Below are 27,250 nucleotides of genomic sequence, written 5' to 3' on the forward strand. Positions count from 1 at the left end.
TGATAACAGCAGGGGAGCAGAAAACCTCATTTTCTCTGAAAACCTCCCCTTTTAGTGCCTTGTCCAATTGCCAGGATCCTTGGGGGAAGGGGGGAAAAAAAAAAAATAAAATCTAGGTTTAGCTCTCATTTAACCCAAGAAAGTAGTGTGTGTTGCTCCATGTGTCACATTTTGTGCATGTTATCAGAGAACATGAGAAATATTATTATAATAAAATCTTCTGAATGACATTTGATGAAAGTTCTCCTCTTGTCTCCTGACACTAGCGGAACTGACTTGAATGAGATGACATCTAAGTTAGCACAAATGCTGCAGCACTGCCACTCATACAGCAATGTTAAAAGTGTATTTTACAGAAGTAAAAATACTGCTCCAATTTAGGTACTGAAACAAAAAAAAAAATGCAAACCTAATGGAAAGACAAATCAAACACATTAAAGCAAGAGAAATTACATTTGACAGTACAAGAGAAAACAAAAGCTTAGATTGATGATGAAGCTCAGAGTCCCCAACTCTGCTTCAGTGAAAATCCCTAGACTTGCGTATCCAGATTCCAGCAGGGAACTTCACCTGGGATTACCAACTCAGCATGGAGTTTGAAGTTCTCATTAATGGAAGGGAGGGTAGATTCTTACCTGTTCAGTGCGAACGCATAATGAAACCTCACATGGTGGTGGGAAGCCAAGTCAAAAGTAGGCAGTTTTTCTAAAGTTTTCACCAGTTTCACAATAGAGTCATAATCCTTCCAAAAGAAGGGAATAATGAGGTTTTAAGTGACTGTACTGAGGTATGCCTACATGAACTCCTCTTTCACCTAAGCACCTATTACTTCAATACTAAGAAGTATTTCTAGTTCATCTTAAGTTTTGCTGATTTCAGTTTCTTCAGTCTCTATAGTTTGAGACTGGGACTCATCAGAAATGTGAATATGAACAGCATTTAGCAGAGAAACACATTTGGTCTCCCATACTGCTTCAACACAGACCTGTGGAAATTTTAGTATATCTATTTCGCAATTAAAGTTAGCTTCAGGGACTGAATGCATATCAGAGTTCATATTGTACAGACATTACAGTGCTAACTGCATCTGAATTAAGGCAACTTAAGACTTAAGACTCTTAAGTAGGCATGAGCCACAAAAATAAAATAAAAGAATCTTTCAATACCACAGTTTTTAAAGTATTTTGCTCTGACATATTTTATAATAAGAAAAAAAACCAAACAAAACCAAGCCACTTCAAAATGTTTAAGAAGCAACTATTGAAATTACATATAACAAAGTAAGCAATTACTAGCGCCATTCCAGAAGCTGAAATACAAATGAACATACTATATTTTCATGAGAAATGTCACAAGCATGGTGACAAAGAATACATATACGTTATCAATAGCAGAATGCTACCATAACCCTGAAGTAGGACACACTACAGGCTGTTCATCACACAGTAATGCTGAGATGGAGAAGAGTTATTACATGTTGTGTGCCTTTCATGTGCTGTTATAAAATAACAACACTATTCCACTATGTAAAGGCACATAATACACAGTGTAACTACAAAGTAAAACAAAAAGGGAAGATACTGTAAAATATTTTTACCAGTGTGCATTATTCATACAGTGCAAATTGTGCAAAATATGCTAAAAATTTCACTGAGAATGTAATTCACTTTACTATGTTTTAAATTATCTTAGAGCATAGGATTCATACCTGGATGTCTCTGTAGGACAGCAGCAAGTTTATGACAATGTCAGCAGACAAGACTTCAACATTATCCACTCGCTGTCGAATCCTTGCTAGCTCTGCTGCAAGCTCTCTGCCTGTGTAGAGGGTACGGGCCTTCCTGATGTCATTCAGAATGGACTCCCGGAAATACTGGCTGGAGAGGGACAACTTCACATGAGCAATCTGGGACAGGTCCCTTGCACTGTTTTTTTTCTGGCCCTGCAGTTCTCCCACAATGTGTATGTGGAACATTTATTGATAGAGCAGTGTCAATGGAGATGATCTGGTCAAGCCAAATTACTACTTAACACTTTGTCTCAACAGAAGGCAAAACATCACATCATCCTGAAGCAAGAGCCTGACATTTATATTGCCAGCAGGAATATATTAATTTTACACAGGGGTACAAAAAGACAACTCACCTTGAGCTGGCCTGAGCCACCTTCAAGAGCTGAATAAATCGATCCACCAGCGGTAAGCATATAGGCCCAAGCAGCGACTCAAAACTGGGCTGCATCAGTTCTGTTAGTCCCTTCATAAAACTGCTATCACAGCAGTACACCTTGTTATGTGGAGTTATCATATAAGGAACAAATATGTAGTTACCAGTGCACATCTGTAGGGAAACAATGTGCAAGATTTAGCACAGTTATGGTTTGACAAGCCTAAGCGTAAAGAATCTGCATATACTACCTGCAGGATTTTACCTGCTCAAGTCAAAGGGAGATCTGCTGCTTACTTCAGCAAGACCAAGGTTTCACCTCTGAAGCCTAGAATTACATAAGTTCACCTTTTATCTCAAATATGATATACAACTGGAATGTATTCTTTCAGATTTCTGAACTGTTTTCTGTAAGGTGAGTCTTTTTAGAAGCATCACGCTGACCTTAAAATAGTCGTTGGCTCAATAGCAAAACAATTCCGAGGGCACATCCTAGTGACCCTGAAGCTGCAGGTGGACTCACATGAAGCTAACCTAAAATCTTTTTAAGGTGACTGATGTTCAGAAGAGAGCAAGCACCCTGTAATTTAGTATAGTTAGTCTCAAAGATGTTGAAAACAAGAACACAAGCTAGTTGCCTCACAACAGGAAAACTAATCCTCATATGACCTGCAAATAGTTAGCATAACAAAGACAAATTCCCTGCTGTGTAGCAAACCTTCCTGGCCAGTGGGACTTAAAACCGTATATTTTTCAGAATAATCACTTACAGAACATCTTTGCATTGCTAAACTGCATTGATTTCTATATATCAATGTATGACAGATACTTTACAAAAAAAAACCAACCCACCCTTAAGTTTATCTTTCAAGAAAGAGGAAGACAAGATGTCTGGTGCCTGTTGTATGTGTGTGACTACAGATTTACACACATAGAAACCTTGCTGAATATTTGTGGTTCTGAAGGGTCTTAACCATGAGAGCGCGCACCACCAAAGTCAGGAGAAGTTCTGCCATTTGACTCTCAAAGCTCAGACTCTGCTACTGAAGTCGCCAGCAATCCAGCAAGAAAAGACTTACAGAAGCAATTCTTGAGACCTATCATTTTGGTACCCCTAAATTACTTCCAAGGTTAATCACATTCTGGTCAGCTGCTTCTGCTCTCCCAGAAGTCAATTCAGCAATGAGGCCATCACTTCAGAGACTCCCCTGGCATGCTGAGCTCCACACATTTGAGAAGGCAGTGACTGAATAGTTTTCAAATGCACAATACCAGCTGTGTGCTTAAAAAAGTATTTTAACATGCATTATTAGATTTTTTTAAAGCATGGAAGGATTGAGGTACTCTAGTCTGTATTAACATGTACATATACAGATATGTCAGTAAACATATGTTTGTGTACAGATCAGAGATTGGCTATGAAGAGTACAGGAATTACTTTATTTTTTTAATTACACCTGTTATACTAAGAAACTCTAAGTCCTCGCTATAAAGGCAATTCCACCCTCACTTCTGAGGTATACAGACAAACTGTAAAATATAAAAGTAATTGATGAAGGCATTCACATAAGGTCCACTGAGTTCAACTAACCCAGAACTTGGGTGAAGATTATTGTATACAAAGACTTACCCAAAGATTAATTTACTCTTCTTCTCCCAATAACTGCAAACTACTACAGGCAAATAGCTAGGACATTTTTCTGTGCATGAGTGTAGCAGTTTCAAAGGCAACTTGAGAACTGGGAAGCATATGACAATATTTTTAACAAGCAATGAGGGAGTGTGATGCTAGAACCCAGACTGCTCATCTTTACAATGGAGAATTGAATGGACACTTCCATTAAAGCATATGCCAGCACACACTTTCAAGAATGAATGGATGAACCTTTGACCTTGCTAAAACTTAATAGGCCCCACGGTCAAAAGCAGGCAGGAAATTACAAATTTGCTGGATCTGGTTTCAGTAATTACAGGACAAGGGTGGGCAGTGACTGGCACAGGAGCCATTATAAAGCATAGGCAGACTGTTCTCCCATTTTCCTTTTTTAAATAAAGGAGAAGTAATTTGGGAAGTCAGAGCCAAGAAAAAGGGTGAAGTAGCTACAGATATCCTGGGGCAAGCATTTTTACTTCCTAATGTTTATTCAGTGCATTAAAAATAAATTCAAGACTGCTTGCAGGAAGGCCTTCTCAGACCTCTGGCACACTGTTTCCAAAGTTCAGGTCTTAATAAAAAAATCTACTCTGAAAAAGGATGTTTCCAGCTTTTGAAATCCACAGAACCTGAAGTTTATCCTGGCATAATGGTCAGGCCACCTACAGAGACAGTACTGGAGTCTTTGTAAATAGTCCTACAAGCAGGAAAACTACTCTTCCTGCAGAAGCCAAGAGCCTGAGTGCATTGCTGAGCAAGAGCTCTTACTAACTGATCTTGAGTGCACCTTCTGTAGGACACAATTATCTATTTTAGTCGAACAAGAGAGGCAGCAAAAATTAGTTTACATGCATTTTTCATGTTACCTGAGAGGAAAAGAGAAAGCTAGATATATCACAGAGCCTGCTACAGAAAATACACAGACTCAGTAGTCTTTGAAAGCAGTGGACAAGGAAGAATTTAACAGTGAAAGACAGGAGAAATCACTATGTGAGAAGAAAACAGAAGAAAATAAAAAGAATTTACAGTTGTTCAGATGGCCCTCAGGGTTCCTGGGGAATTTTCTCAAGGTAGAACCTCACCTTGATCCTTGTTGGCAAGTAGTGTGGTAACACAGTGGCCTTTCCCTCAGCCAGGACATTAATTTGGTTGTTAACCCAGAAAGTTATATTTTGTGAGGAGTTCTGTATCTCTGAAACCTTTCCAATTTGGCTGAAATTCAGACAAACAGGCAGATACAGAAAGAAGGTGGAGGAAGAAAAAACAGTACATTTTAAAAAATTTCATTTCCTTAGGAAATAGGCTAAAAAAAAAAAAGGAAAAAACCCACTTGCAGTAAAGCTAAGAAATAGAAGAAATCTTGACCTCAACTTCACTTTCCTAGCTAAAGAGTACATTAGATATTTAACAGCTGAATCTGACAAAGGCACACATGCAGTAGGTCTGGTGACAAAAGAAAAGAAAGAGAAAAGTTATGTATTATTTATTAAAGGTGGTGGTGAAAGAAAGATAAGGTAACAGTGACAGCAAATCTGCTCTTGTATAATAAAGCCTACGGTCTCCCACTATGGAGAAACATACTTTGTCACCATCACAAATTCTAACTACAAAGAGCCCAACCCCAAGGGTATTTGGGCAACAACTAGGATGGGAGCCCGAGAGGACCAGGCTGTGGAGGCAGTAGTTGAGGAATTACTCCAATATCAGACAGCTCTAAACCTTCTTCCCCAAAGCAGAGTGAACTGCTTGCTTCTTTCCCCATTCCTAGGCTATGCAACCTCTTTTACTTCCTTTCTCACCTTTCTTTGTCAAAATACAAAGCTACACTAATTTAAGTCAGAAAGGATTGGGTGGTCTTACTGACACACTGCCTATCTGATCACACACTACATTTCAACTTAGTGCACATTATTTCACTTAGAAGTTAAATATATTCTACTTATCCTATTAAAATCTGTCCTGCAACATTCCATACCAACTCTGATCTCACAAACTGATATTCTTTCCTAACCCTAATTAACTTCACTCTATGTTCTAAGTTTGCTGAGCACCCAAGACAGAATTGTTATTTTCCTTTGATTCCTTCCTCTGTCTTGCTGTACCATGTACAGCAAAAGGAATAGAATCAAGCCATTCAAGAATAATGGGCAATTTTTGGAGGAGTGTCACCTTAAATCCAATTGACATTTTCTCAGTTACATCAACACCCTTTAAAAAAAATACGAGTAGCATAAAGGGGCTTCAAAAGTGGGCAGGAATAGACCCCCCCCAATCAACAACATGTACTAGAAGTTTCATTTTCCAACCCTCTTTCTTTATAAATCCCTATTATTTAAGGTTCAAAAGCTCAAGTTACACTAATGAAAGTTAGAAAGTCATTGCGGGTCACCTGAGTTGTAAGGTGAAAGGCATTACTGAAAACATTAGGGCCTGGGATAGTCCATGAGTGTGCATACAGATAGTTACTATGGTTCAGCCTGATGCACAAGAATTCAGGACATTAGATAAGGTAAACTTGGCCTGAGCTCTCAGATCAGCTGAACTAGTTATATCTAGGAGATATGAACATACATATCTTTGAAGGCTCTGGGCCAGCACACTCAGTATCTGGCAACATTAGGCCACCTTCATAAAGACTATCTGTGTCACAGCTCACTTCACTAAATCAGACTGATCAGAAGGCAGAAGTACTGGCTGGAGCCAGCTACACATGCATAAATGTCTACCACAAAGGGACAACATCTGTCATAATTTTTGAAAATGTTTTAATTGGTTTCTATTTCTTCTAATGCCCCTTCCTCACTTCTTGTGCAAAATTGAACAATTCCAGAGCATGTGTAATTTCAGTTTAAATACAGCCTAAGATTGTGTTAATAGCTCTATAGTTACAGAATTTAAGACTATCTTGCTCCTAGCTAGTCCTACTGGTCACTGGAAAATTAAGCACTTCCTTCTTGTTTGATATCCTTTCTCAGTTTCTGAAAAGGAATTAATATAGCACCTATATATATTTGAGATAATAAAATGCATAGTATATAGTTATATTTTAATGATCACAATAAGAACATAAACCAGCTCTTCTTTCAATATCCCCCTCTAATACAGAACTGTTACTTGTAAAAGGGGCAACCTTTTGTGAATTCAATTTGGAGACCATGTCTTCTAAGAAAGAATATTATGCAATAAGGTAAATATCATTCTTTCCCTGACAAATATATCTGACATATTACAGAAAATTTTTCTCTGAAAGTTGTACAGAATAAGACATGATGCTATACAAATGAACATTTGAGTTCTGCTGAATTAATGCTCAGATCTTGAATTCTACCTCAAAAGGAAGGTGAAAATCTGCAGAATCTCAGAGAGTCAATGGTGTGCAGTGCTCCAAATTCCCCGAGGCTCTTTACCAACACTGCTCTGTTGGAATCATTTAACAGTCGAATAGCCACAAACAGAAGAATGCTGCCTTCAAAGACAAGAAGTATCAAAGAAAACTAAAATCCCCCCAAATGAAACCATGCTCTACTCATGGATGGTAGAATCTAGCAGAATCCCATCTACATGCCTAAGCTTCAGGTCAGCATCCGATGTAATTTTTTAAAAAATAAATAAAATCAGTTGAGGTAATAAAAATAGCTAGTATTTCTCACAGTAGGAACTGTTCTTCCTGCTGACTCTCCTCTAATTAAGATCAGCTTTTTTGCTTTTCTCTTACTAGTTATTCTGAGAAATATCTGCTCTTATTTCAATTCTCCTCATGAGATTTTTCTTAAAGGTAATTCTCTGACTGCACGTGGTGTTAGATGTAGCAGATGGCAAAATCCTAAACCAAGCTATTAAATCTATTCCCTCCATTGCCCAAACACACAGTAAATCAACGTGTGCTGATGTTTTGATGAATACAGACTCAGTCTGGGCTTACTTCAAATCCCACTCACATGAATGACAGCCTTGCTATTGATTTGGAAAGGAACATAAGTAAGTCTCACACCTCAAGTGAACTGAAGCATAGAGATTGGGTCTACTCTTTTAAATACTTCCCATTTTATTTGGGAATATATTCTTTCTTTATAGGCCCAGCAATAACATTCTGTTGCAATCATGCCACATTCTAAATGCTTGTTAAAAATCAGCATAGGCTCTGTATGGTCCTTTCAGCATATTCAGATAGGAAAAGTTCTAACAAATGTAGTAGTCAAAGAACTCAAAAAATGAAAAAATGAACAAGAGATAGTGCTGTATTATAAATAACAATAAACACCCCAGTTGTCATCATCAACAAAACATTTGCTACATAGCATTTTTACATACGTGGATCCCAAAAATCAAACTGCCCCTAATAATTTCTCAGCTGGTTGATCAGTATTAAAAGTATTTCCCCCTATTTCCGAAGTGAAAGAGACCAATAGCTAAACATATCCTATGGGATCTACAGTCTTCTAGTAGTACCTATATGGAGGCTCCAAGCTTGCAGCACCTCTGGCATGCCTTATCCAGGGTCACCCATGCTCCCACTCCTGCTGAAGAAGCACTACACCAAACTGTCTCCCAAGCTACACCTTAAACAGGACAGAGTTAGGAAGGGTCGTGGAAAACCAATAAAAACTACAATCGCTGATCCCTCCAAGTGTCAGAAAAGGAAAAACACTAAGAATAGTCCCCAGCCTACAACATTGCTTAATTGCTAATGCCTGCAAGTCAGCTGCCCAGCAGAAGGGTTCCCCTTGCCCCCCAGTCGCCCTTCAGATCAGGCCAGCAGCTGTACCGCACTGTGGCCTCACACCCCTGGCAGCCCCCAAGGCAACCTACCTATCACTTCTGCTTGGCACAAGTAAGCAGCCTGAACTGAGGGGTGAGCACTGTGTCAAGGTGTGTCTTACTGCAACTGGTTGCAAACCATATGTATAATGTGTGCACGTTAAATTTTCTCAGATTCAGCAAGGAGTGAAATTTTTTAAAAATTGAATAAATGGCCACTTGGAACCTGACCTGCAGCTTTCTTCCAAAGTTGGTAAGATTCGAACTGGGGAGAATTAGGATGCAATAAAACTGGTGAGCTGAAACAAGCAAAGTACAGCCATGAACTGTAACCTTTATACCAACATCTCCTTGTGACTGAAACTCTTTACTAGTAATTTCTAGAATGCCTCTGGTGCTTGGTTGACCTCAAAAATCAGATAACAGCAAAAACTAAACTTAAGCTTTCAAATATCAAAATAACTGCCTCCTGTCACAAGTATCACTCCCTGTAAAAATGTGTGTGTGGGGTGTTTTTGTATCACTGCAACATTTGGAAAAGGTCCAACTAAATAGCTGTAAAACCACATATAACAGGAAATGAGCCTATGTTATCTTGCACTGCTCTGCCCTAACAGGCTCCAGGCAGCTTATCCTAGCTATGCAACGTTGTATTGACTACTATTAGGAAGCGCAAAAATCCAGTCAGAACAAAGAACAGAACAGTTAGGAATGGATTTTCTTTTTCTCCCCACTAGTTTTAGGGATACAAAGTTCGGGAAAAGCAAACACAAGGCATTTCAGTTATACAGACATATATACACACACGCATTTGTTTTGCAGCCTTTTTAATCTCCTGGTGCCAGGGATACCATTGTCCTGTTACAGCTGATGTTTGCATGCTATTAAAAAACATGTTCTAGAACAGCAGGCTAAACTCCTGGTTTATTCGTATATGAATTTCATTTTTTCATATCTGCAACCTCACATAATCATTCATATGACTATTTTTGGTCATATTTTGGCAGGGTGGGCATCACAGTCAAAGCCTCTCAAGAACAGCACCTTTGTCATACCCACTTATCCAAAAGTCTTATGATTTATGAAGAAACATGATCTTCATGAAGCAGGAATTATATTCAATAGTCAGGCATGCACCAACACTGTGAGAAGTCTATTTCCAGGTAATTTGGCTGACATCATGCCAAAAACAAGAAAAAAGAAGGAAACCAAAAATAATTCGTTGCAGAGTTGCTAAGCCAGTTTCACTGACTTCCCTGTTCTAATCCATGGGAAAATACTTCCTCCGAGAAAAGATGTTATGTGGGTGTGCTTGAAAACATCTGAGACTCTCAAGGAACACATTCTTTTTGTGGCATACATTGAAACACTTCTTTAGAAGTGATAAATGACAGTTTCACAGCCACCTATCCAAATTTAAATGGAAAACTGAACAATCCTCTTAAACACATGAAGGCCAAGTTATCATACCTCTTCTTGAGCTTCACGGACTGTCATTTAAAAACAGGACAAGACAACAACATCTAGTCTTTATTCTACTGTACCAGTCATCTCCTGCTGGTTTCCTGCTAACAGAGCTCTTCCTCCTACCCTTCCAGGGACGTTACATTAGTCACACATCATTTTCCCTAGATCCTGGGCCACCAGAACAAAAATACAGAATGCAGTACATTCATTTATAAGAAAGGCCTTACTGTTCTCTTTTATTTTGTGTAAAGGCCTAACGAATCATTTACCCCACTTTCATTTCAGAAAGTCAAGAGGTTTTTAGTCTAGCACATCATTCACAGCATTCTGTGAGTCTCTGAAAAGCTCTGGTTGAGTTACACAGAAACTCTATATGGAACCCTCTTTGCCTTTTTTTTTTTTTTTTAATAAAAATATAATATGTAACTTAAAATGCAGCATTAGGGCCAAAGCTTGTAATGGTTTTGAAGACATCTTTAGAAACTCTTATCAGCTATAGGAGATAACTGCATCCTTTTCAAAGAATCACATTCCATACTGGCAGAAGTCAGTCCTTAATCTGTGAATTTCACTGTTAAATAAAAAAGTAAAACCAGGAATATTGCAGTTTTTATGGCAATTTTGGCAAATAAAACATGACCAATTTCTAAAATCAAATACTTCACATACCCCTTAGAAAAGTTAATTCAAATATATGGAATTGTACAGCATACACATAGCACCTAAGGATACCTGCACACTGACCACTATAAAATTATAACTTAGCATATATGTCTACCAGTAAGTCCAAAAGTGAATCCAAGAACAACTCAACATGTCAGTTGGATATTCTGACATGACGGGCCCTTGCTGCCCCAGCACAAACCACATTGAGAAAGCAGTGTTCTCAGTCACAGGTCTGCCTCCCTTGAACCTGGGAGTGAAAAAGGAAAGGGGGATTTGCAAGGCCAACCTCAGAAACCAGAGGGATGCCAAGGTGCAGGAAACTACAGTTTATTGACTAGCAGTCTCAGACTACTGCAATCTGCACTGCACTAGGACTAACAGGCTCCAGGACTCAACTTCCAGAAATACACACACTCTCTCTCTTTATAAATATATATCTTTCCATAGCTGTAGCTATGGGTTTCTAAAATGAGCATCAGTTTCCAAATAACTCCCCTTTTCAATACCATGTTTTTAAAAAAATACTCAGAGAACACTGTACAAAAAAGGCAACAGAAAAAAACCACAAGATGACAGATGTAAATAGTGCATGAAAAAATGTAACAGCCAAGTAAAATCAGCAAGGAGAATACCACTGATAGATGGTGTCAAGGTAAGAAGTGAGCCTGGTACCTAGCAACAAAGTAAAATACACAGATTTGCTCTAGGATTTCTAGAATTCTACATCTAACTCGGTAGAATACAGTAGGAGAGTGTTAAATGATTCAAGTGGAAAATATGAGATAAACAACATTAAATGGAACAGAAGTTTGGAATGCCTGGAATTCAACTGGCACACAGAAATCATACTTACATTATTCTTCTGGCAAATAATTTCCTGGAATAAAAAAGAAAAAAAACACCTCATGTTGATAGCACTAAACAGCTACTAGGAAAGATATCTGATCAGTATGACTTGCTAATATTAATGTTTACAGACATATGACAAGAAAAGCCTGGTTGGTAGATGTTTTCTATGCCTGTCAAGTCAATACAAACCAGGTATTGTCTCAGGAGAGACAAAACAACTATGGAACCAAGTAGATACATACATCCTATACATACACAGGAGCATATGCAGTGTGTGCATCTGTATATACATATACATGAACACATATACATACTCCTCCCTACATAAATTTTCCTAAAGGGATGCTGTCCAGAAGTTTTCTTAATACACACATACTCGTATTTGAGAAGTTAAATATTGTAAGTAACATTTTGCTGCCAGCAGAAGAAACTGAGAAGAACAGTAAAAGCAGTATTTCTAACAAGGCTTTAAAATATTCCAGAACTGACTGAAATTCACATTGCTCTAAAGAACTTCTCTGAAACTTTACATTTAAAATTTGAAGATAACAAGAAGCCAGAGAACACACAGGAGGGAAAAGCTGGTTCTTGCACTCTAATCTGGGTGGTACAGCCCAAGTGTGAACCACTTGTAGACAGTGACCTTGCTTTCACAAAAATCTGTCAGCAAGTTCTGACCCCAACTGATAACCCTGCCAGATTTATCAGACAGCTATGCTACACCTCCGCCACTGGGACCGCTAGAGCAGCTTCAGCTATACCACAGCATTAAAAACAAACAGTGTCAAACTAAGGCACCTTGTACTTTTCATGTTGCATAAGTCAGGCTTCCATAAAACTTCTCTTCCCCGTGTTTGAGGGGATATAGATACACACACATAAAACTATACCTATATGCATAAATATACATTAATATATACATAAATATACAAACCTATACATGTACATATATAGAATCATAGAATGGTTTGGGAGATGTAAGAGACCTTTAAAGATCATCTAGTTGTCCCTGCTCATGCCAGGGGATTCATCTTTCACTAGATCAGGTTGCTCAAAGCCCTGTCCACCCTGACCTGAATGTTTACATAGTGGAATATTCCACCAGCAAAAGTTTACCTACGTTGCTTCATACCCCAGTTAAATCATGTGCAGTTTTGTATCTCCTGCATTTCCATGATCATTTTCAGTTTTTGAACCCACCACCTTCTATACAAGAATAAAACGGCACACACACTCCTGCACTGCTTCTACTCTGTCTAGTGGCTGTAACAAACACAGTAACAAACATTGCCTCAGAAGACGTCCAGGCATGCCTACAACTACCTTTTTTCAGGCAGTCACTAAATAATAAGGAAGGGATCTTACTCTTGAAGACTTTCCTGCAAACTATTAAAAGTAGAAACATGGACCCGGCTCAAAACTAAAGAAAACTCAAGGGAGTCTTTCAGTGAGCACTGTACCAGTAGCAACTGAGACATCCAAGTCTCCCTTTGCAGAACTGGGATTCCACTGCTATCAGTGGGAACCCTTGCACATGACCCGTTTGCAAAGTCCTGCTCCTAAACCAGTAAAAAGTTCTCCCAAGTGCCAAAGGAAGCCTGGGGCCTCACTGCAAGTGATTTTCAGGGGGACTTGGGTATTTGGCTCCTTACCCAGTACAATGAAATTCTGCTCTGCTTACACTGTAGATCATTGTACTTGCGTAACTGAATTCAAGCCACAGATAGGTCTTTTGTCATTAGCAGTTTTATTTTTAGGGCTTTATCTGTATATTCTTTGTGTTGCAAAAAGAAAGGAAATAGTTGCATTGCGACCAGTCTAGTTGGTCAAGAAAATCTGGAGGGAAGAGCAGGGGAAGAAACTGATTTACTCAAGGTATGTCCCTCCCAACAGAGGGCAAATAATGGGACAGGATCAAAAGCAAATATCATGCACTAGCCAGAAGCAGTAGACGCAAACCCTTCATGAGAGGCAACAGTGGCCAGACTGCAGTTTGACTCACTAAGTTGCTTACTAAAATGCTTCTTTTCAGCAATGCCTAGAATGGAGCCAATGAATCTAATGGAGGGAAAAGACTGCCATCCAAGTTGTCTGCCCTCTCTCACCCCCATTAAAGTTACTCAACCTTTAGTAGAGTCAGCAGACGGAAGCAAGTATCAACTCCTTGGCTGACACAATTCAGACTCATAAATTATCTTAAACCACCATCTTGCTTTAAACCAGCCCACCATACTCTGAACTGTAGTCCTGAGTACCAGGCACAAGTTTTGTTTTTACTAACTCTGCTATGCTGCTGGTTATCTCCAGCACAGCAATTCTGCAAGTACCATATCTTAACAGCTGTAACTCAGCAAGACATACTAGAGGCCACGTGGGGCCCCATCATGTTTGGCCAGAAAAATGCTACTTTACACAAGAGGTAAAACGTAAGGATTATTTTGCTGTCCCTATATACTACCATTCTCACCCAAATGTTATTACTGTAACAATTTATAAACACCTCTAATACCCTTGAATGACAAAACCGTGTATTTTAACCATTAATAATATAGAAACTTTAATTTCTCACTTGAAGTTTTTCAAACTTCTGTTTTCACAGATCACCATTTAACACCTAGGTATTTAATAGACTGTGACAAAGTCATCTGAACCTTTCTCTTAGAAATACAAAACTGGGTTTTTCAGCATTTCACTGTGGCTATGTTTTCTGTGCCTCAGAATATTTTTGCTATCCTTTTGTGAACCACAAGTGGCACCTATATTTTCTACAGAAACAGAGAACCCACTTCAAAAGTTGGGCCAACTGTGACTTCCCCCCAGCACACCCCATTTTTCCATTCAGAGCTACCTTCAGTGACTGCAGAGACTCTGCGTTCGTGTCACAGTAGAGAATAATGTTGTTAGCCATGCTGAAGCTCTCCCTGACTCCCAGGTGGTAGAACAGGGAAGGCTGACGGAAGGCGTCACTCATCTCTACGACAGCAATATCTGCAGAAAGAAATGAAAAATTGTCAATACCACACATTTCTGACAGTCAAATACTTTTATGCCATGTCTCTTCACACAATTTGCTTTGATAAAACGACCTGATTTTAAGTAGGAAATAAGAGATCTAGAGGGATTTCCCGTTTTAGCTCTTATATCTGAATTTTGAATGTAGTCAGCAGGATGTGGTTTATTTTTTTTTCTCTTTTCTTTCTTTCTTCCCTCCTCCCTCTTTTTTTCATTAAATGAGACCTCCATTTCCTCAGGTAAAAACATCACTAATCACAAAAAGGCAACAAGTTCATTTGGTGCCTTGGAAAATAAAATCTATTTCGTTAATCTACACATGATGATTGATGACCTTATGGGGAAAAGAAAAAATTACATTGAAAGTGCATTTTCACCCTCAGTGCAAGTTGCAATAAAAATTCATGCAATACAATATATTTATATCACTACAGAACATACTGTACAGATTCTGTACTAGAACTCTGGAAGAAAACAGCTGTAAATTGAAAGAAAGGTGAAAGTAATATTCCAATATAAATTACCATTCAGATCTATTTTGATTCATATAGAAAAAGGAGGGGTGGTGATGGTGAAGGACAACAGCAGAAGAGAAGGAAAGGGGTAGTGAATATGTAAAGCCATAGAAACCCCCATATAAAGCAAGAACTTTATTGTGTAGAGAATTCTAATAATAATAAATTTTATCTGCATGAATAAAATTAAGCACATCCACAAATGCTTACAGAATGGGGAATGCAGTTCACAATTTCTCTTAGAATGTGTGTTTCACTTGTTCCGATTCACACCAAGAGAAAAAAAGTGGTAACTACAAAGCGTCAGCAGAAATAGTTAAGGCTTCTATTATAACAGGCAGCATATTTCCACTGCAAAAGGCTTGTGGGATCAAGAAAGCAAAACAAGAAAACCAAATAATTTCCACCTCTCCCGCAAACACTCTTCTGTCTCTTCACCCAATTCAGTTTTTTTCTTTTCTCTCAGGAAAAAAAAGATTCCTCAGACAAATATACTTCTGTTAAGAGTAGAACAAAAAAGAAGCATGGTTTCCCCCGTCTCTCCCTGCAGATTCTTTCATGAGAGAAAAGAGATAGCAAGATGAGCTCTGTAAGCAAAAAGCTTAGGTACCATCTGGTTTCTCTACTTTAATTGATCTTATAAGAGATTCTACCCCTAATCACAACTTTTCACCTTGCCTGTTTACATAGATCATATTCAATAAAAGATAAGCCTTGTGGCCACACTCTCAACTAGGAAGGCAGTAAGTATGTCTCAAATTGTTGAAAAGTAACATCTCTGAGACATCTTACAGTAAAGTATGACTGAAGAGTAACTGGCCTGCAGGCTTAAAAAATATTAAAAATAATTAAAAGTTATTAAAAAGAAAGGATACACACACAGAGAGGGGAATGAACAGAAAACAATTGTCTATACAAGCTTTGGCTCTTCAAGAAACAAGATTAAAAAAGAGGAGACTAACATGGTATAAAAAAAGGTATTCCCCCCAATCTAATATAAATTATATTTTTCTATAAGTTTCATAATCTGTGTTCTAAGAATCTCCCTCTGACCAATTTCACATAAATATTTGAAGTGTGGGTTTCATTAAATAAGTTTTATTGAAGTAAAAAAAGCAGTGCATTGCTAAAACCATACATACACTGACTTTCAATAATTTTAGGAAACAGACATCACAAAAGCCAAACAAGAATGACAATATTTTTACTATATTTTGTTCAGGTGAGATTAGGACTTGTTTCTTTTCTTTAGGAAGTCATCATAACACAAGCTCTATTTTTAACTACTGTTATATATAAGTCTAATCTTGAACAACTGTTAAGTCTATTGGTACATTTCTGGTACAGAACAAGAGGAGAATTTGTGCAATTTGCCATGACTTAATGCTCAAATCTTGCAACATGACATGCTCTTACTAGAGTTGCAAAACTAAAAGGGAAATGCTACATAAAAAAGAAAAATAAAGTGATAGAGCCTAATCAAAGTCAGAATAGAGAAAATACTTGAGAAATCTTATGTTAAAATGACAAGTTACCAGGATTATGAAGAAGGAAGGAATAACTCTTAAAAAAAAAAATTATATATGTGTGTGTATATACACACACACACACACACATACATACATATATATATATATATATATATATATATATATATATATATATATATATATATATAACTGTCAAGAACAGCCGGCCAAATCCATTTAACACAACCTGACCCAGGGTGATGCTGTAAGAAATTTTCTTGGGTCCTGTTCTATCCCTATCACAGCAATACAAAAAAATCCAAACAAAAGCCTGGAGTTACTTAGAGGAGGGAAAGACCACCAGAATAAGGAAACATTTATAAGAAAAATTACACTAAGATACTAGTATAAACTCTGTTGTCATACTTGTATATCTTATGTAACTAAAGATGATCTCTTTCCTTTACTTCTGTGAAATCCAAGTCTTCTGGATAGTCTCATTTGATAAAGCAGTATATCTTCCTTAGAATAGGTCCAACTTCTGTTAAGTTTTCCTTCTCGCTCTAGCAGTTATGTATTTTAAGATGAAGTTGTCATTCCTGACAAAGAGATCAGATTTCTAAAGTCTAGGTTAATCCTCAGGGCTGGTATCACAGTTTCCGAGGAGAACAGCCCAATTCTCACCTGCAATTGTGACAAGCTACAAAAAGTATGTGATCTTTTGGGTCCAGGTGTCTATCCAATAAAAAAACCTATACCTTAAACCAGCTCTCCTGACAGACCCATTTCTGATTATCTTCTTCCACAACATCAAGAGAGAAATTCCTCTGACCAAAGGAGGGATGAGTGTATGAAGCACTGGTCAGAAGCTCAGAAATCAAATATAAAGCAGAAAATTGAAGCTCATTAAAAAAAAAAAAAAAAAAGGTAATGGTAATGATTCCTATAAAGCACTTGAAATGTACTGTCAAGTGAACCATAAAACAGGTAAATACCATATTCAGTTACATAAATTATGATTAGAAGTTTAGCAAAGCTGAGCAAGACTGATGGTTTTCAAGACAAATCTGAGTCAAGTAAACATATATCAAAATTAGAGTGAGGATTTAGCTAAGCCCAAAGGAATTGTTTGGTCATCAATACATAAACTGCCAGAATCATATTTATCAGGCTCTCTCATTTCCCCCAGATGAAATTTAACAGCCTGCTGCAACAAAAGACATTTTCTTTCACTGGAAAATACTATTTCAGAAGTAGCAAAATGGTATTTCAATAGAGGTGGAAGAATTATCTCTACAATTACACTGGAATAAAACCCACTTATCAATGTATTTGCAGTTTCAGTTTCAAGGCAAGTAAAACAATTGATCACGCAAAGGAATCAAAACAGAGCCCTCTCAACACCTAAGCCCTCAGAATAAAGCACTCTGCAGACCAGGGACTGACAATTCAAATGCTCTTGCACACCTATGCTGCAGCACGGAAAGTCTGTTCAGGCTCCAGCAGACTAATGAGCAGGGTGGATATGGAAGCACACTGCACAAAACAGGAGCTGGAGACAGGAAAGTGGAAGAACCACAATTCTTGCTACCCCACAGGTTGTGGGAAAGAATAAATTTTATCCCTTATTTTGGCCTTGGGCACAAGACTAAATTTCACTTTCTCTACCTCATGAAAGTGCACCTGGTTACGGATCAGTGATACTGTTTAAAGAAAACAGGGATAGTATGGTCTTTGCCTTTGCTAGTCATCTTTGACATTACAGCTAAAACGTCTTACAATAAAATCTACAGTAAATGACTGTGTTTTGCTAGTTTATGAACAGTAAAGTCCAGCCTTAACCTTCTCTCCATCTCCTTTAACAACTGGCATGCCTACACAAATTTAAGCAGAGCATATCATAAGCATAAGACAAGAGCTTAGCTCTGGCCTATATAGCAGAAGCAGCATAAATGCAGCAGCAGGCAGTTCAGTAAACACTTGGTGTCCATTTCCTAAACCACCCCAAACTCCACCGGCCTGCAGTGAAGTTGCTTACTACACATTAGTTGGGTAACCACACACTGAGCTGCAGACATAGCAACAACCACAGAGCAGTCACACTCTATGTTATTAGACTAACATCTACACCAACAATAGCTTGACATCACACATTCAAGAGAACAAAATACCACTACATTGGTAATCAGCTTCTTATTTCCCTGGGAAACCAGATTCACGTGATGGAATTGGAGGCAGTCAACCTGACCCTGCTTGCCTGAGAAGCACAGGAAAAGGACACATCTCTGTGAAGCTTAGCATATATGTGTTACTAACAATTCTCACCTGTAGCATTAATCTTTAAGCTATCTGTGCAAAGACTGAGAACTTCACATATAAAATATCTACTAATTAACCCTTCTTCAGAAATGGTAAAAACTTAACATTATACATGATAATGTGGTCAAGCAGGGTGAGTGTCCATTAGTGGATATAAAGCCCTTTGCTCTTGGCAAATTAGCAATGCCTTTAGTCACCAAGAAAGCAATAAATGAAATGCAGTGGTCAAGGTTCATCTCCTACTTATTGTTTAAAATATAACAGAGCAAAGAATAATGTTTAAACAAATGCTCTGACATATCATACACATACACCCTACTTTTTGATACTACCTACTTACTACAGTGCTGCCAGGAAAAATAATGAATACAGAGCAGCTGTAAAATTAATGAATGCCTATGTTTGGTATTATCTTCTGATTAATTGTTATTAAACACATGGCCATTGCCTTACATTCATTGTCCCACAATTAATCAGGGCAAAAGGAAAGCTGATAATAGCAACTTCTGAGACAGACCAATATTTAGGGTTTTCTTCCAGCTGGAGGTTAAAAGACATAATAAGATATGCTTCTGACAGAGATACAGGAAGAAAAGAGCTTGCGACAGGATTTATTTCAGTGGAAGTTTGAACACTAAGCATTCATACTGCAGTAGCAGTGCTCCATTCAGCATTAGAACAATGGTTTTGACAAGTCGTGATGACATTTACTATTGGGTAAGCTTTCAGAAAGAAGCAATCATACTTATCTACTTCAACTTCTTCATGGTTCTCTATGCTTGGCACAGATATTTTCCTCTTCATGGAGAGACCACCCGCATGAGGTAAGAAACTTGCTTTGGAAATCCCAGCACCACGTCAGCACAGCTTGGTATTTCTGGTTCAACCGTGCAGACCACAGCGTCACTGACTTGTCAGCACCACTGGAATCAGACATTTCCTGTCAAGAGCATCATGTATGTCTCCAAGACCGGAAACAACTGATGGGGTAAGACTACCTAAACAGTAAGGAATGGCTGACCTCCCAGGAAATCTGTCCAGTCAAGCCAGTCTGTTTGGAAAGGCTAGCTAGAAAAAGAACTTTATAAAGGTGCCTGAGGCTTGGATGTGGGGAAGGAAAAACAAGTAATGGCCTTATAGGTGTCATGTACTGCAGGAAAAGCACAGATGTAGATGCTCCAATTAGTGTGCAAAGTATGCTCAAGGGCACCAAGTGAGACATGCAATGGACATGTGCTAGTTCTTATCTAGCATAAAGCATTATGGTTTCTTCCTCCTTAAAGTAATCCTTGCTCAAGCAGTCTCATTTTTATGAAATGGAAGCAGAAACCAGTGTGTCACCGAAGTACAAACCAGAGCTAGTACTGCAATCTATTCAAAGAGGAATTTCTAAGCACAAATTCCCATCAGATGCAACAGAAGCCCAGCAGACTGGTGAGCATCCCTTTCCGGATGCTGCACAGCACAAAGACAGAAATAATTAGAGCACCTAGTACTTACCCAAAAAGTAACGTTACCTTTAAAGACAACAGGACCATGTTGCCCTCACACTAGTACTAAGTCCACTGCGCCCTGAATAGCTAAACTGAGATGAACTTTTCTTGAATTTCAAAGTGAACTTCTACACCTAGACTCCTAAGGTATGATTTCACTTCAGATAAATTCTTCAAGTAGCTAGCTGTTACTGTTAGGGGTGGTCCTGACCCTCCCCCACATGTTTGTATCAGATCTAGTGTGGTTAATACCCATCGAGACAACTAAGTCTATCTGTTGGCTTAGAGGGGTAGGGTGAGCATGCAGGATCAGTTGCCTCCTGGATCTGTCAGATGATCTCACTTTCCACCCACACAATCATTAGGTCCTATACAAAGGCAGCACCAGACATCACAATATCTGCAAGGATGCAACTGAATACCTCCCTACTAAAGGCAGCACCAGACATCACAATATCTGCAAGGATGCAACTGAATACCTCCCTACTTCTGCTTAAGTTTGAGAGTCATATAACTTCCCAGTGGGTAAGGAAATTTTATCTTCTATACAGACATGGATGCAATGTCCACTTGTTCAGGAACCCCAGATATAACATCAACACAGGAGGAAGAGTTCCTTGAGGCACAATACAGAAAATAAATAAATACACGCCCTAATCCACCTCAGATAAAACACCTTACAGATAAAAATTAAGTATCTACACCCATACTGACAGATTCTGTATGTGACTCAATTTAAATCTCTGGGAATCTGCTCAACAACAAAAATAATTCGCTAATCACTTAAAAAACAATGTTTCTTCTTTTTAAAACATTGATATTTGCTGATTTCTTGATAGATAAGGTCAGAAAGAAGAACTGCTTAAACTAAAGGATGACAGTGTGACACAGGAGCAAATATAAGCTGCCCCCGTATAAATTTAACCAGAAATTACAAGAAAGTTTATAACCCACAAGTCACGCTGTTCTTGAGCGCCTCCCCAAACATTTAAATGATCAGTGGTGCTTGCTCCGCTGTCATATAGGAGTGCTGCAAAACTTGCACTCTTTCCCACAATACATCAAGGTGCTTCTTAGGAAAACCTGTGTGAATAGATTCCTGCCAACTTTTGTAGCTAATTGGCTCAGATCATTCTCATGAAAACAAGTGCAAGACTTCAAACAGAACCATCCAGACAAGGAGAGAAAAAACAACTGATTGTGGTTTTTTACTCTCTAGCCTGAGAGCTTCTGAGTGAAACCCTGGCCTTCTTGACTGCACTATGTTTCAAGGACATGAAGGGAAAAGAACCTCTTGCTTCTGTAATCCAAGGCTGATGGGAGCAAAGTACTTCCTGAAATAAAACAGCAAAAGCTGGCAATTATCTCATAACACAAAGAAAGTTCATACAGATGTAGAAGAGGAATGAGGGGGGAGCAAAATGACAAACATAAAAGGGGAGAGTGTAGGTATTAACACAGCAAACTCCATGGCAAAATATAAACGACTATCAGTGATGTGAATACAACTGGAACAATATAGAAAGGCTTTCTGCTGAATGTAAAAAAAAAAAAAAAAAAAAAAAAAAAAAAAAAAAAAAAAAAAAGAAAGCTTAAGATTCAAAAAAATCCACTCTCTCTTGGCCCAAGACAAAGGACTGTGACGATGTCACATGATTCCAACCCCCAACAATTGAAAAAACCTACTCTCAGCTTGATGCATGTGGGAGGAACTCAGGATTAGGCAAGAATAAAAGATGACAAGCAAACAATGAGCCATTTATTTTAAAATAACCTCAATACGTTCAGGCTCACTGCATCTGTATCAATCCCAGTGAAACAGGCTCCCTAGTGCCAAGAACACCAAATACTAAATATTGCCTCAACTCCAAACTTTTCATCAGAAAAAAAGCTCAGAGCTCAAAGAGGTAACCAACGAGGCTCAGCTGAAGGCTTGAGCACGTTGCAGGGCTAGTAAGTGTTAGGAGCTGTACCAAATGTTAATGTGTTTTTAAACAATCTACAAGGCAAGCTGTAGCAACTCAGTACTTCTACATTTAGAAGTTTTGTCCAGAGGAACTACATCACTGCTTTTTTTTTTTTTTTTTTTTTTTTTCCCAATGACCAAGCACTCCTTTGGCCTGGATAAGATCTTAAGCAGACAAAAAAACCCCAAACAAACAAAAAAGAGATATGATGGTATCCATACGATTATTTTGGTTTATGTTTTAAAGGCACAGAACTTGAAAACATGAGATGAAGGAGTGATTATTCATTCTCTGGAGAAGTGACTGAGACTACCCAAGAAGAAAGTACTTGTGGGACCACAGATATGCCAACAAAAGAGCTCAGAGATGAGAGTCTTATGAAAAGCAAACAGTGAGGCCTCAGAGGTGATAGGAAGATTTCCAAAAGTCTAAAAGAACTGTAGAGAGTTTGCTACAGCTCCAAAGGTGCATAGTTCATTAAAACTAAGGCAGAAAACAACAATCCACCTCAAGGACAGGATGGGCAGGATGAAAGTTCATCAAAAGTCTTTTTATTTATGTTTATTCTGTTCTGTTTATTTCTGCCATAGTGACCTGAAGTTTTCTCCACTTAAGTAGTATTCTAATAAAGTCTGACTATTTTCATTTGCAACATGGCTATATACTTGGGTTTCTTTGAGTAGCTCACTGTAACAAGAATGTCTAGGCAGATCCACCTCCAAGCTTCAAAAACAACTCTGGGTTTCATCACAGCAACTAGAGGGATCAAAGCTCTCTAGCTCAGTAACTCTTCTCTGCCAGAAGCCAGCAGTCAACGTTGCAGAGATTGTGAGAATGGAGCAAATAACAACTGACCTTTCTCAGTCAGCAATACAGAGACGTTTGCAGAAAACTCTTGAGCTACCTAGAAAGCTTAATAGCAACAATTAATTTAGCACTTAATATTGTGTGAATACTTAGATCTGCTTTTCTTCATGTATGTTACTTTGCATTCACTGTCACTGAACTTGAGTTGTCCTTTAACTGCCCATTTTCATGGTACTGTAAGACTTTCTGCAATTCTCTACAGCCAATTCTTTATAGTTTTAACAAGCCTGCACACCAGCAAACATTGCCATCACACTGTTCACCCGAAGGAAGTTTCCAGATCAGCCACAAATCCTTTGAAAAGACCAACTGAAAGAGAAAGTACAGTGCAATCCTTTCACCAGCACATTTTTCAACTGGCAACCTTGCTCCATCACAAAACTGATCTTCTGTTCCCTTCCTTTAAGGATCCATTCATCTTAAGGGAGTAAAGATGTCATGTCCAGTCATTTTGGTAAGGTATCCAGTCAAAAGCTTTTTGACATTCCAGTATACTGTCTTAAGTGGATAACCCTTAATTACAAGCTCACAAAAAAAGTGTGATTTCCCTCTACAAAAAGCTGTGTCAACTCTACCCTACTGCCAGATTTTATTCATGTGTCTATGCAAAGTATTCCTTATTTATATTTTTAGCCCATTTGTCCTATCGGTACCACATTATCATCTCCCTTTCCTACGCTGTCAACATCAACTGCAGTTGGAAGTCACGCACCATAATTAACAGCTCAGCTTGTTTCAGTTGGAGTTCCTTGACAACTTTCAAGTTATCATCATGCAATGCCTATGAGTACTGTTCATTTTATCAGCTTATTTTAAAATCTCTTCTCCCAGCATTTTAAATCTGAGGCAGGTCTTCAGCCTTATCCCTTTAAAGAAGGTCTTTAAGATCATAGCAAGAAAGCTGCTTCTCTAGTCCTCCTTTTCCATTTTGACTGCATAGGATCCCTACCTTGCTCCCTGTTGGTGAAGCATTTCAGAATGCTTTTTTTGTGGTCTGTCTTCAGCAAGTATTGCTCAAAGTCTTTTGGAAACTGTCTTACTAAGGCTTACATATCTTTTGCCACAGTTCACAGTTTTTTAATTTGTTTCCTCACCTGGACAGAAGTTCTCCTTTCAAAGGGCATCATTCCATTCCCTCACCCGCTTGGCAATGCCACCTTCTGTAGGTTGCTTTAAAATGTCTTTCAATAAGTAGCATGCATTTTCTGGAAGCAATTTTCCTTAAGATGCCTTCATGCTATCTGAAAGTTCTTTTTAGTTACTCCTTTCAATTTCTTATTAATAAGCTTGCTCATTTTTATACAGGTTCTAGTAGAAATGTGATCTGCACGAAGCCAAACTAAAAGGTTAAGACTGAGGTGGAGTGTGAAGACCCTTCTGAAGAAGGCCAGAGCCATGCCCATTAAGATGTTGAAAAAATTCCGGAAGCGTTTCTCAGCTGAAGATGTAGAATTATTTCTTAGGACATTATTTTCAAGTCATGGGAGTTAACATTTCCCAATCCAGTAATAATGAAAGTACTTTAAACATAGAAGATTCATGTGCAGCAAGCACAGACTGAAAAATAAATATATAGTATTTCAAGAATATAATGAACAGCAGCTGGAATGCCTGCAAAAAATGGGGATCTTCCCAGGCTTTTGAAAATTTGGAACCATTAGTATCCTAAGAGATGTAAACAAACACATTTGTTAAATGCCTTCACTTAGTCAAGAAAATATTTCTATGCCAAGAAGAAAATATGTCTCATAAATAATACAGTATTTGAGAATTTTAGGCCCCAAGTCTCATCATAACCAAAGGCACAAGATACATCTACCATCCCTTGTTCTCACCACTCTCTCCACAAAAATGTCTATATTACAGCAATTTTCACTGCTGTGTCCAACCTTTTCCCAGGAACAGAAAGACACCCAGAAAACTAAATGCCCAATGGATTAGGAGTCTCACATGCCATGTCTTCTGATAGAAAACACCATTGTCTCTTAAAAAGCACACAAATCTTTAATCATTAGGCTTGATCCAGAAAGTAGTATATTCTTAGTAGCTCCGCTGTAATCACAGTAATTCATATTCTATTAAAAAAACTGCTAAGAGAAGAGAAGTCTCATCTGAAGTGTCTGATCTCAACTAGCAGGCTGGCAATATGCTGTGTTGCTTAAACTTAAGGCTGGATCTAGGACTTGGGAACTTTAACAGCTCACTCCTACTTTTCATCACAGTTTGCTCTTGAACGTTTTAAGATAAACTCCAAGTTTTGTAAAAATCACACAATTTTTCCATATAGGATGAGTATTTACCCATGATTCACTGTCAAACTGCAGCATAATATTACAGGGAAATGTGCAAAGTCATACTTGCATTCCCGACTTAGATGTCAATACAGCTAGAATTTGGCTATGGCACCCATTCAGGAAGCACCCAAGGGGAACTTGTTCTGAAGTAACACTGACAACATTCAGCAAACATGAGTATTTATTATCCCCTATGCTTAGGGGTGCTGAAATAAAATGCAGAACTGTCTAGGCAGCATAAAGGAATGAAGAAAAAAAGATTTTTTGCACATACTAGCAGTCATAGAACAAATGAGCCAGCACTGTAGGCTACTGCAAAAACAGCCCCACATTCTGTACTTGTGATGGGGAGTTTCATATAAAAAAGACAAGACATCATTAGCCTCCTCTACTTGGTACTCATGAGGCATCAGGTGAAACACTGTGGACAGCCTGGGTAATAACTGAAGGACGAAAGTTGAACTGGCAAAGTATCCAAGAGAAAGGAACAAAACATGAGAGTGAGAAGAGATTTAAAGACACATGAATAAAGAGGAACTACTGAACACACTCAAGTTGTTTCATTTGTAAGAGAAAAAGTTATTGCTTGACATGTCATAACTCCTCACTGCATAAAAAGTTGGTGCCATGCAGAAGAGCAATAAAATTTCGCTGTGTTTGTGAACAGTAAAAAAACAATAGGTCTAAATAAAAACTGACTTTAAATTAAAACACAGAATAACATGGCAGGTTTTTTAAAAACATCTCCTAGAATACATTGCTTCCAAAGTAAAGGAGATTTACAACACATTTTTGGGGAAAAGTCTATATTTAAAGGCAACTGTGTCCACACAGACTTTAGAGAAGGTTGAAGACTACTTGCTACTGGAAATTTCCAGTAACAGGTTGGATTCCTCATGGTGGGGTGGCGATGTCAATACCTGATCCATCCCTGGAGTCCAAGGTGGATTAGCAACTTCATGGACTCCCTGCCAACACTACATTCTTCTATAATTTGCATTGCCCTTTTTCTATTTGCAAACCACACTATCCCCATTTAACAAAAACTATACTGCACTGCTGCTTCCAATTTCACACGATTAGGACACTAACTTTGCAGTTTTCTTCACATTTAAAAAACACATAACAATTTAATGATACTTAAGTCAAATAAAATAGGAATGCTTTTATGCAGGTATTGCAAACAGGCTGTGTGCACAGGTTTGATCTCGTACATTTTGATTATATATCAGAGGAGCTTTCATGAAATATAGAAATTAATATTTTCAATGAAGAAGCAGATAAACACCTCCATCAGCCTGAGACTTCATTTTATTTACTTTTCACAAGAAAATTCTCTTATCTGGATCGGATGGATGAAAACGGGTAGAGAACCCCCCTTTCAAATTTCTGTGAAATGAGAAGACAAACTGGAAAATTTGCTCAGACCATGCTCAACCACATAATTTGTTTCAGCACAGAAAGTAAATTGCACAAGAGTAAAACGTGATGTCCCATGAAATGTGCTTCTTTTACTCCAGCACATTCTAGATGTCTCTGATGTACTTTCAGTGTTTTTGCACAAATTAAGGGTTGCATAATACCACACACACACACACATTCCAACCAAAAGAAGTTCCTCCTGTGTCTGAATTACAGGGCAGTTATACTCTAGGAGGTGTAATGAAGGATGCTGCCTTAAGAAGTACTCCATATTAACTAAACTTTCTTCCACTTAAGACAAAGGTAGTACTGAAGGGCAAAGGCATTAAGTTA

At 38.2% G+C, this 27,250-nt stretch overlaps 1 protein-coding gene across 1 annotated transcript in view; it reads right to left on the reverse strand.

Moving 5' to 3' along the window:
- Positions 1 to 14,557, reverse strand: part of MAP3K5 (mitogen-activated protein kinase kinase kinase 5) — a 76,057-nt gene extending 61,500 nt beyond the window's left edge. The window contains exons 1-5 of the mRNA XM_026844961.1: positions 14,408 to 14,557; positions 11,564 to 11,587; positions 2,146 to 2,339; positions 1,709 to 1,877; positions 636 to 742 (exon numbers count right to left, since the gene is read on the reverse strand). Of these exons, the coding sequence (XP_026700762.1) occupies positions 636 to 742; positions 1,709 to 1,877; positions 2,146 to 2,339; positions 11,564 to 11,587; positions 14,408 to 14,530 (617 nt within the window). The 5' untranslated portion in view covers positions 14,531 to 14,557. The remainder of the gene's footprint in view (positions 1 to 635; positions 743 to 1,708; positions 1,878 to 2,145; positions 2,340 to 11,563; positions 11,588 to 14,407) is intronic.
- Between the last annotated feature and the right edge of the window lie 12,693 nt (positions 14,558 to 27,250).

This window comes from Athene cunicularia, assembly GCF_003259725.1.
Source record: "Athene cunicularia isolate RWA chromosome 3 unlocalized genomic scaffold, athCun1 chr3_part1, whole genome shotgun sequence".
Classification (NCBI taxonomy): domain Eukaryota; kingdom Metazoa; phylum Chordata; class Aves; order Strigiformes; family Strigidae; genus Athene; species Athene cunicularia.